The 11,159-nt window shown below is 36.8% G+C and overlaps 1 protein-coding gene across 2 annotated transcripts in view; it reads left to right on the forward strand.

The window, feature by feature from the left end:
* The window catches only part of TMEM245 (transmembrane protein 245), a 77,823-nt gene extending 67,115 nt beyond the window's left edge, over window positions 1-10,708 (forward strand). For both annotated transcript variants that reach the window (XM_021528770.2, XM_021528771.2), the window contains 3 exons: window positions 368-542; window positions 2,689-2,883; window positions 3,907-10,708. In XM_021528770.2, the coding sequence (XP_021384445.2) occupies window positions 368-542; window positions 2,689-2,883; window positions 3,907-3,952 (416 nt within the window). In that variant the 3' untranslated portion in view covers window positions 3,953-10,708. The remainder of the gene's footprint in view (window positions 1-367; window positions 543-2,688; window positions 2,884-3,906) is intronic.
* The last annotated feature ends 451 nt before the right edge of the window (window positions 10,709-11,159 follow it).

Here is an 11,159-nt window from a genome sequence, read left to right on the forward strand (position 1 = left end):
GTTACAGGTGACTGCAGGAGATGCAGTAAGTCAGAGTGAGATTTGGGTTTATTTGCTTTCTTACACAGTAAGAAATGTACATGATTGGTGTAACTTCAAGTTTTTCTAAACTGATGCCTCTTGACTCCTTCTGACTGTCAGTTGCTGAAGCTCTTCTGTGTGGGGAATGGTGTAATTTGCTTTTTTCCTAAACCACAGCTATAAAACACCAAGAGCCTCATGTGGCACTTCTTCAATGCTTTATTTATAACAGTTGATGGAAGTGGGGCTTAGTGGTGTGGCAAAAGTGTCAGAATGTAACTGTAAATATATTTGTGAAATATGTTTCTGTGATCTTTTTTTTCACTTCTGCTTCTGTGTGTTCTAGCATTAGCAGCAATCCTTGGAGCAGTGCCATTTCTGGGGACATACTGGGCAGCAGTCCCTGCAGTCCTAGATTTGTGGCTTGTGCAAGGACAGGGATGCAAAGCCCTTCTGCTCTTGGTTTTTCACCTCTTGCCAACCTATTTTGTAGATACAGCAATTTATTCAGATATATCAGGGTAAGTACATTGAACACTTTTTAAAATTAGCATTGCAAAAATGATTGACAATCACTGATGCCTTTAATTAAACTCATTTTTCTGAAGCATGCCAAACAGTATCATCAAGCTCAGGAATAACCTCATAGTAAGCAGTTTTACTGGCCTAAGTGCCTTCATTTTCCCAGGCTGCTTTTCTGTGAGCTTTAACACTTCAGAGGTCTTGAACCCAACATCAGCAAAATGAACTGGTTCAGTTGGGATTGTTAGAATTAGTTTATGTTTTCTATTTATCTAATTATTGAGTAGAGGTGTGTAGCATTTCCTATTTATCTCCTAATGCCAGATAATGCTTCAGAGCAGATAAAACCATGAGCTATTTAGGGACCAAAAAGAAATAGAGTTAATGTAGAATAAGGACATGAAGTGGTTCAGTTAGAAATTAGTATTTTTCTTAGTTAGTCGTTAGAAATTAGTATTTTTATTTATTAAATATAATTACACTGAAGAGAGAGTACCTAATGATAATATACCTGATATTAATACTAATTTTCATAGACTGTGGCTCTAGTTATTTTGCATTAATTAAACCTAACAGGTGAAGTATAATCAAATTACTTTTTTCCCAACAATAAATCATGGATAAATGTAAGGCTAGTAACTATTTAGGTAAATAATTCTTCTGCTTCCTAGAATACATTTTTTTGGACTGTAGAGGATACAAACTCTGTTTACTGTGCAGAAAATAGATGGGAGAGGAATAGATTTTCTACAGTGGAGGAAAATTGTATTCTTCCCAATAAATTGAACAGTAAGCATCATGATGTCTTGTGGATTAGATTAAACCTATTTGGAGTATCTATAATTAGGTTACCCAGGGTTTTCTGAATGGATTACCTTTGTACTGGAGTCCTGTATTTCATCATTTTAATTTACAAAACTAGTCAAAAGAATGTTTAAACTGATGCAAATGCTGGGGAAAAAAATGAAGTTTTTGAAGGTTTAGAAATTAATAATGTCTTGTTGGAGAAACACAAAATTTTAGGCCACATTTGTCTCCTGAGGAAAGCAATCTGGTCCTGCCAGTAGGTTAAGTTTAATCTGGGTGAGACATGATTGAGGTATGTCAGATTTAATAGGTCATGTTTCATGGCCTCCTTTTGCACACAGTTATGTTGAAGGCAAAGACTTAAAATTTGGGAGTTGAGTAGAAATCAGGACCATGGTAGAAACCTCAGGAACTGCTGGAGCTCTGAATTAACTAGCTGGTATTTTCTGTGTATTACCCTCAGAATTTAAAGGAACTTGCTGAGAATTTTGTGCCAGGTTTCAACTGTAGTTTTTCTTCTGCAATTCCATATTGCTGTCATTATTTTAGGCATAAAGAATGAAGAATGACAAGCAGGTTTTGTGTAAATGCTGTTGGTAAGATTCACATTTTGCAGCTGAACACAGCTGCAAAAAGTGAATCTGAGATACAGAAAATAAAAATGGCATGGTTTACTCGCTGCCAAAGAGCTGTTATCAAAACACTCTTCTGGCCCCAACTTTCCAGTAAATATTAATATCTTCATTAAAATCCAGTTTTATTTTTAATCTGAAAACATTAAAAGCTATTGATAACAAACACTCAATCTGAGAAGCTTTTTTGTAAGAAAATGAGAAGACGTGGCTATTTTTTAAAGACTGTATGCTAACTGTTCTTTAAAAGATGTACTGCAAGTTGCTATCATCAGCTAACTGAATGGCTTTGCTCAGGGGTCCTCAATTAACTGATAATAATTGTGTTAAACTTCAACAGTTCTTGACCATAAAGTGTGAGCAGTCTGTGTAACCAACCATGTTTCCACTCTCAAAATGGAAGTGTGTTTGCCATTATGTCCTTCTGACATTGTTCAGCAGATGTCTGTAAAGTAACTACTCCACTGTGGATCTTACCAGCGTTCCAGGCTACAATAGTGTTTGATCTGTCCTGTGAATACAGTGCAGAATACATCTTGGAACCTTTGTGCAGTCATTCAGACAGCAGTGTATAGTGTAAATATGGGTAGCTATAGCTAGCTGGGTCATTTCCTAAGCTTAATAAAACTTCAGGATTAATAAACATTTCTTAATTGATAATGCTGTGTTTGTTGTTCTTAATTTAATTTTATTGTTCTTGTGGCAGAGGGGGTCACCCTTACCTGACAGGCCTTGCAGTAGCTGGTGGAGCATATTACCTGGGACTGGAAGGAGCCATTATAGGACCAATTCTACTTTGTATACTTGTGGTTGCTTCCAATATATATAGTGCCATGTTGGTGAGCCCAACAAATTCTGTGCCCACTCCATCACAAGCGGCGTGGCCATTACAGATTTACCGGTGAGCTGTAAATGTCTTGTTTGTATGAATTATGTTTTCAAACACATCTGTGTACATAGTCACAGTTGTAGGGAATGCGTGCCTGGATTTTATATAATAATGTGCACTCACATCTGCATAAGTATTGTAGTATTTGAAGAGGATTCAGCTGCCTCATATTCTAGAAATAAAAAGTATGGCTAAGTAAAAGACTCACTGGAACATGTATATGGGAAATGTTTGTTTAATGTCACTCAGCCCCTTATAGAAGACTCGTTTAGAAAATTTGGTGATAATACCTTTGTGTCCTGTAATTTATATGTTGCTGTTGTGCTAGGAGATGATTGAACATCATTTTTAAACTCTTATTCTAAAAGTCATTTGCCCTTAAAAAGGGGCCTGCCCCAAAATACTTCATTTTTATGTCCTAATGTACAATACTGCAAAATATAAACATACCTAGATTTTAGAAAATGTGATATCATTATATGCCATTTTTCCATTAAAAGTATGGTCCTTAGTAATATGTCATTATTGAATGTACAAAATTATGGAATACAGAAATGTATCTTTAAACTGTACAGTTAAGAATGAGATAATAATAATAATGATACAGTTAGGAATAAACTCATAGTTGAATAACTACTTAGAATTGTAAATCACATTGTGACAATATTAACAGTAGCTACTGTTAATGTTTCTACTGTCTTGTTAAACTATATAGGTTAGCTCATTATACATATATCTTGAAGAGGATTCTCTGCTTGTCAGAAATAATTCTTTGCCTTATTCACCTGAATAGTGCTGCCTTCTTTTATCTGGGTACTTAAGAAGAAAAACTGCTAATTGGACCTATCTGTAGTCTCTGGCCTTTAAAAGTTACATTCCAGTTGCCCTGTATGACAGATAGAGCTTTTGAGTACACAGAAAAACATCTTCATGTGTGTTTGGCTCTCCTTTATTTTATAGGAAACAACTGTTTGGAATCACTGGGTAGATTTGTGTCTTACGTTTCACTTCTCTTTTCCTCCTCCCACCTCCCAGGTCACCTAGAGAGAGTCCTGAGGAGATGAAAACATCTGCAGAGTGATGGAAGTGCTGGGCTGCACCTCTGTAGCATGAGGGAATCGCTGTCTTCTGTCTTGGGTTCACAACAGCCATGGCCTTCTGTCCCTTCCCAGCCTTGCCTGGGGGCAGCACACAGGGAAGCATAGACTGGGTTTTAGGAGAAAGCACTAGAACATCTGCTGGCCTTACATTATTGTGCACTTTGCCTCTTCGAGAGAGAATGTCTACTTCCCATGGCTTTGCATACCAACACACAGTCAGCTGCCTTGTTGAAGACTTTGAAGACCTTTTGTCTTATCAAAAGTATAGTTAAGAGGACAGGTACATCCACTGGAGTCATTATCTGCTGAAATTACTAACTTGGCTTTTATTTATTGGGTTATTTGTCTTACTAAACTGTAGTAGCTTTAAAGAAAGCTGTAATTCCAAAATATTTATTTTTAGGCAATCTGGTGGCAAAAGAAGGCAAACCACTCATTATGAAATGAAAGCGTAATATAATAGTTTGCTCCTACTCAAGGTGTTTCTTTATAAGCTTCAACCATCATCTGTAACTGATAACACTTAAATATTATTCACTGACATGTGCTGAAATTTAATGTTGTTGGAGACTGGTATTTTTAATACCTTCCTGATATTTATAGAAATGCAAACTTTTAAATGTAGGTTTTCCTCTTACTGACATAGGAGGACTTGTTTAATTAGTTTAAGTCTTGCCCCCACTTGCAGCAAAATCTCATAATATTTTGCTGTTTATCCACCCTCCCAGTGGAGTCATCTTGTCAACTAAATTTAATCAAAGGCCTTAAGTGTCTTCAGACAGTAGTAATGTAGGATGGTCACATCTCCTTCCAGTAATTGGAAGAAATTTAATGGGGATTGTTTACTGTTGGTTTTCAAATTCTGTGGCTGAGTTCCATTCACCTTTTAAACAAGTTTTACTACCAGAAAGAAAGGGGAGAGAGCATGGATTTTCGTTTAGTTTATTTGGGGCTTTTTAACCCTGTAAGCATACAGCCATGTATCTTACTGAGATGTAGGATATATCTTAATATATTAAGGTATATCTTATTAATAAACAAAGATCCTGAATATGTAATTTTGCTTAAAATGCAGCTTTGGTGACATTTAAGGCCTTTTGTATTGATTGTCAAAACATTTTGACACCGTGGATCTTTATAAATGTATCCTTTTTAAATGCGAAGCAGAGTTTTTTGGTAAATACTTCATACTTGCACAGCTTTTCCACAAATCCAGTGAGGCCCTAGGTACAAAGTAGCAGATGTGTTTGCTTAACCAAAGAACCACCATTCAGTTTCCAGTAACTCAAATTGATTTCAGAGTTTGTTAATGAGTTGTACAAAATGTAGGCATGCCTTGTATTTATTGTTGACAGTTATTCAATGCTTGAAACAAAGGAATGTTATCCAGGGACAAGGATATCTAAGATTTGTGCACAAAAAGCTTGCAGATGTTTGTTCTACTTGAGTTCCAGGAGTGCTGACAGATTTGGAAGGTTCTTTCGATGATATTGTAAGTATTTTTACATTGTTTTAAAAAATACATTGCCATGGAAAGTCATTGGAAAGTATTCTGATACTGAGGAAGGAAGGAAGTCCTGCTATAGGTTTGCAATAAACAAGCTGCCTAACAAGACAGAAATACTCTGCTTCTCAGATTCTCAAAATAAGCTGCTGCAATTTTACTGATAAAATTGTATGTTTTAAATGAGAAGGGTTAAGTATGCTGTTTGTGCACACTTGCAGGTATGTGCTTGAGGGACAGACTTGGGCTTAATTTAGTAGGCTGACTCAGGTTTATCAAAATATGGAAACATACCATTTAATATTTTAAAATCTGTAAGATCCTAACTGAAACATCACTAACTGAATAAGAAGAATATGTTGCTTGAATCAAATATCTGTTTCATGTCCTTGGTTTTTTGGCTTACGAAAAAGCTAAGTGAAATGCATTTTCATAATTGTTGGTGGCTAGGATGGAGGATGTAGGGAAAGCTCAGGCTTTACTAAAATACTCCTGCAACTTTCTAACCAGCTGGAATGAGACCACCATGATATTTAGGCAACTTCTTTATTGTATTACTTTTTTTTAGTTCACAGTTTTGCACTGAATCGTTGTGTTCTTGTTGTAGCTACTTGTAGACAGGATTTAAAGCACCTCTTTGCTCACTGGTCAAGACCTATTTATTGTCCACATTTGCTATCCCATTTCCTGAGACAATCTTTCATACTCCTGTGGTACTCGACTTAGTAATTTTAAAGTCATTAAAATACATTATTTTGTTTGGTTTTAAGTTTTCTTCTTCCCCTTCAACTGATTGCCTTAGATCAAAGAAGGGTCTCTGCTGTGAAGATTAAAACCCTGATTGAGACACTGTTAACTTCAGTAATGCAAATGAGTAAAATCACCTGAGAAGACACACTGCTGTTTTGAAATGTTCCTTTTCCATTGTGAAATCCTTACATAGAGAGAATTCACATCTGATGGAATGTTGTTTAGTTTGTCCTCCTTTGAAATGGGGCTTTATTTTGGTGCTTTCTGTTCCAAATTCAGCTCAAACTTGCCATGAAGTACCATCCATAGCACATCCTTAGTAATCTTCAGCAGCTCATGTGTATGCTGTACCTGATTGAGGAACCAACTGTATGGGTCAATAATGGTGCAGTAACATATACTGCCAAAAAGAAAAGAAAAATAAGGAGCAAAACTTCCAATAACACCTTCTTGGAATAGGAAATATTCACTGATATTCACTATGTTTAGAAAAAAAACACACAAAAAAGCCCAAAACCACAAAATACCACCTTACGAAAGAACATACTTGGATTATTTGGGTTTTGTGTTTAGCAAGTGTCTAATTACCAGCAGAAATAGAAGACTTTGTCATTGAGTATTTAGCAATCTGTATTATTTTCTGAGCAGTCTCAGCCTTTGTAAGAATGGTTTAGTATAGATCAGTCTCACATTAATGTGAAAATAATCAAACTGGTAATTTTGACTTCGGGTCTTTGAAAAGTGCCAGTTCATGGTTATACTGCCTCATCTGCAAAAACAACCAGCAGTTTGGTGGGATAAGTTTTTAGTACATGGATTGTAGCTTTCAAAAAAAACCAGCTCAACCCACTCCCTGCTCCAAAATCCCACAACACCACCAACCACCCAACCAACAAAAAAAGCCCCACCACTGCCTGCATTGTGCTTTTCTTAGGAGAGACCATCTTTTCTATAATGTTTCTAGGCAAGAAGTTGATGGCCTTTAGCTTTACTGTAAAGAGTCATTCCAGGAGCAGGTACTTATTAAGTGTATTTAGTACATTTAGTGTTCAATAATTTAGAGTTCAGAAGGGAACGCTTGTAGTAATAAAAGACAATGTGGTCTTATGGTATTGTGAAATTCAGCTGTGGTGTTTTTGATCATTCTCCTTGGGGAGTTGCAATTAAGTGTAGTGCCAAAGGGCTGGTGCTGTTTCTGGCACTCGAGTCTGAGTTAGCCTTTCCTTCCTGTACCTTGGCTGAGCACTGCTGTAGCAGAGCTGGCAGAGGTGACTGTGCCAACTCACAGCCCAGCATGTTAGCTTCAGGTCACTGTGTGTGCTGACTTAATTGCATCCCTCAAGGAACAAACTGCAATGGGCAAGAACCTGGCACACATTCACTCTGCCAGCCTTACTGCAATATGGTGGCTTTCAGCACAGGTGCATCATGACCAGGTGGGAGCAGAAATGATTTATATTGAAAGGCTGCTTAAAAAACAGTTTAACATTATAATAATACATATGATGCACATTTTTCAGAAGTTAAGTTGATACCCATGTGATCTTTCTATGCACAGTGATGTGTGTGTGTGCAGGTACACTTAGGCTTGTCTGATTTCAAGCTCTGTGGTCCTCTTAAGGACACAGGGGAGGAGGATATACTGGATGTGTATTTTGTCAGAGATTATTGGAATAGGAAATCCATAATCTGTTTAATTAAAATAAGAAAAAAACATTGTTGAGGGAAAATTGGATGCTGTCTTCAGTATTATCCATTGTTGGTATAAGCATAACTTTTGAAATAGGTGTATGGCTGCAGTTCAACACTGTGTTTTAGAAAAGCTGAAAAAGGTGAAATTGTTCTCCAGTAAAAGCAGCAGCTGAAGTGCTATGCTGCTGATCCCTAGTACCAGGAATACTGCAATGTAGTCTTTCCTATGGACCTGATACACTGAGGATGGAAAAATACCATTATTCTACTGAGATTCCGTAGCTTTGCATTGTTGGTGGTGGGTGTTTCCACAGCTGCCTTTATTTAAACATTGTCTTTATATTATATTGACCTTAATTTGTCACTGTAGGTAGTGCCATCTTAATGGATGCTGCCTCTGGAAACGGCTACGATTTCCTTTGAAGGTACTTATGGGTGTTGGGATTGGAGGTAGCATTCATTAGGTTTAATAGCAGAGGTAGCATTCTTCTAGAGATGCAATTGCTTACCTTGGAGTTTGCAATTCTACAAGATAAAATTGATTTGTCAGATAATCTTTATTGAGTGCCAGCTGACATCTCTTAAATCCATGGATGCATAATCTTTATAAACTTTGTATTGACTTCTATTTCAAAGGGTTTCTTCTTCGTTTCTGCACTTATTTCCTACACTTTTTGCTGAAGCCAGCTTTGACAATTTCCTTATTATTCCTATTTGTACAAAAGTAGAATCTCTTAAAACTCTTAACAAACATTAGGGAGACTTGATCTTTGACCTGGTACTGTCTATTTGTCAGTTTTACTAAGGTACCTTAATGCTTTATCGTAAAATTTTCCAAAATTGCTTTTAAGTGATAAAATTGGAAATAAGGAAAAAAACCTTTTTTTTGGTGATTTGAAGCAAGAAACAATTCCAAAAGTCATAAATACATTCAGGGATTCTACACTGGGCTTGCAAATTTATATAGTGATACACAGTGTTATATAAATATTGGGAGTCTCTGTCCTATTCAGACGTTAACTGAAATTTTGTCCTATTTTTTTAAGTTACCTGAGAACAAAATAGTGCCTGTATATAATGAATACAAGCAACATTTTCTACAATCCATGTTTACTTGATACAGACTGAGGAAGAACCAAGCAAATCCTGGTAGTGTGACTAGCGCTGTTTTATTGTAGCTCATACAAAGTAGGAAAAGCTGCTAGTAATGCATTGCTGAGAGGTTGCTGTTCCTGGAAGTATTTGCACACATTCTCTAAAAAGCTGCCAAAATTAATAGGTCATGAAATGCATCTTCAGTTCCCCAGACTGTTAAACTCGTCCACACCTCCTCTGGTAATTTGTTTGGAATATGGTTTAGTACATGAGAGTATTGCTTCCATCCCCTTTTGGGAATTGATTCCAGGACCTAAAGGCATGCCTTCAGTGTCCATACTGAAATAGTATGTCCAATTCAGGAAGGAAGTGCTAATTTGAAATAAATGCATCCTTGATCTGTTCTGCATAGGGATGGACTTGAACTAATATAATTCATGTTGCATTGAATTGAAGGTTAATTTTTTAATATAAATACTATGTGGTGACACTAAAGCCAAGTTTGAGTGAGATGAAGGGCAGAGTTGCTTGCAGCAGGGTAAATCTGCAAGTTAATAAAGCAGAGTGAGTGCTCTAGCATCTATATATATATATATGAAGAATTTTTAGAGTGATGTTTTTAAGGCAAAAAGTTGATTTCTTCTAGCTTCACTTTTTTACCCACTACAGTGTCATATACAGTCATCCTATGAGGACCTGAAGTCAAAGAAATGTTTCATGGTATTCGTGTAGATTAAAAGTAAGAAACATCACAAAGCCAAAAGTAGCCATGCTACAAAAGTTCATTAGGCTTAAGAACTGGCATCTAGGCCATAAGGTTGGAAAAACAAAATCCCACTATTCACTACTCTTCTTGCCAGTCTCAGCCTAAACCTGAGTCTTTCTCAAGTATCAATAAAAACTACTTTTGTGTTGTTCATAACCTACTGTCCGTGTAGATCAGTGTTTTCAGCTTGTCGTCTGTCAGCAGGAGTATATTTGGCAAGTATTCAATTTGTTCAGATTGTTGCCTTTAAAAACAGATATTCTATGCTTTAGTGATGGTTGGATACCAACTTCTTATACTTACATATATATATGTCTGTGTGAGTATATGCTAGGTAGCATTTGATGTTTTGGGCAAAAGATGTGAGAGGGTTGGAGTTTTTTTCACCTTGGGAAATGTCACCAAACCAAATCCAAAGAAACTTTCAATGTCCTATCCTGAGACTGGCTACACCCTACTCAAACCTAACAGCAGATGTTTTGCATTACAGAGCACAGGTTGTTCTAAAGTGTGTGTTCCTACCAGGCCCCATGGGGATTTGGAGCAATAACTTCTATTGTCTGTTGACACAAATTTTGTTTGTATGTGTGATATATCTTCAGAATGGAACTGTGTTCAAAACTGATGTTAACAATAATTGGGTTTGATACAGTACCTGGTTTTGCATGTGTAGTATTGACAATATAACCCCTATGTCCATCTGTGGCCCAATAAAATGTGTAAGTTAAGGTTGAAAATTACTTGTGTAGACTGCAGAGATATTTAAGCTAAATAATTTTGATTGTATGCACCAGTCCTCATCCTACTAAAAATGGGTTTTGTAGCAGGTTTAAGAAGCTTTTAACTTGGTATTGTATTCACACTGCAGTCCTTTGTAAACACAGAATGGTTAATATATTTTGAAATAAAATGCCATTAACATAAAGAGAACCGAGTTTGATTTGAATGATGGGCTCTTTGGAATCAGCCACAAAGGCAGCAGTTAATCTGGTGAAATAACAGGTGTGCTGGAGGCAAAGCTGGATCTGCAGTCCCTGTGTGTAACTGATGTCACTGAGAGGAGCCATACTTCACTTTTCCTTACATTTTCCATGGGAAAGGGAAGGACACAGTGCAGCAGTCACACGTCCAGACCCTACAGAAGCTCCATTCAGCACCTGTAGGTAATTCAAATTACTTCCATTACAGCCTGCTCTCTGAACTGGAAATGGTTCTTTAGTGCCTAAGTGGAGTTGTAAATCATTCTAAAATCCTGCATGATCCTCCCTGCATGACTGCTCATATTTTAAAATGTTCTGGGAGCCTTGAAGTATTTCCTACAGGAGAGTCAGTTTTAGCTGGTACCTCCTTAGTTCTCTGAAGGGATCAAACCTGTTTAGTG

The sequence above is a fragment of the Lonchura striata genome, chromosome 1 (genome assembly GCF_046129695.1).
Source record: "Lonchura striata isolate bLonStr1 chromosome 1, bLonStr1.mat, whole genome shotgun sequence".
NCBI lineage: Eukaryota > Metazoa > Chordata > Aves > Passeriformes > Estrildidae > Lonchura > Lonchura striata.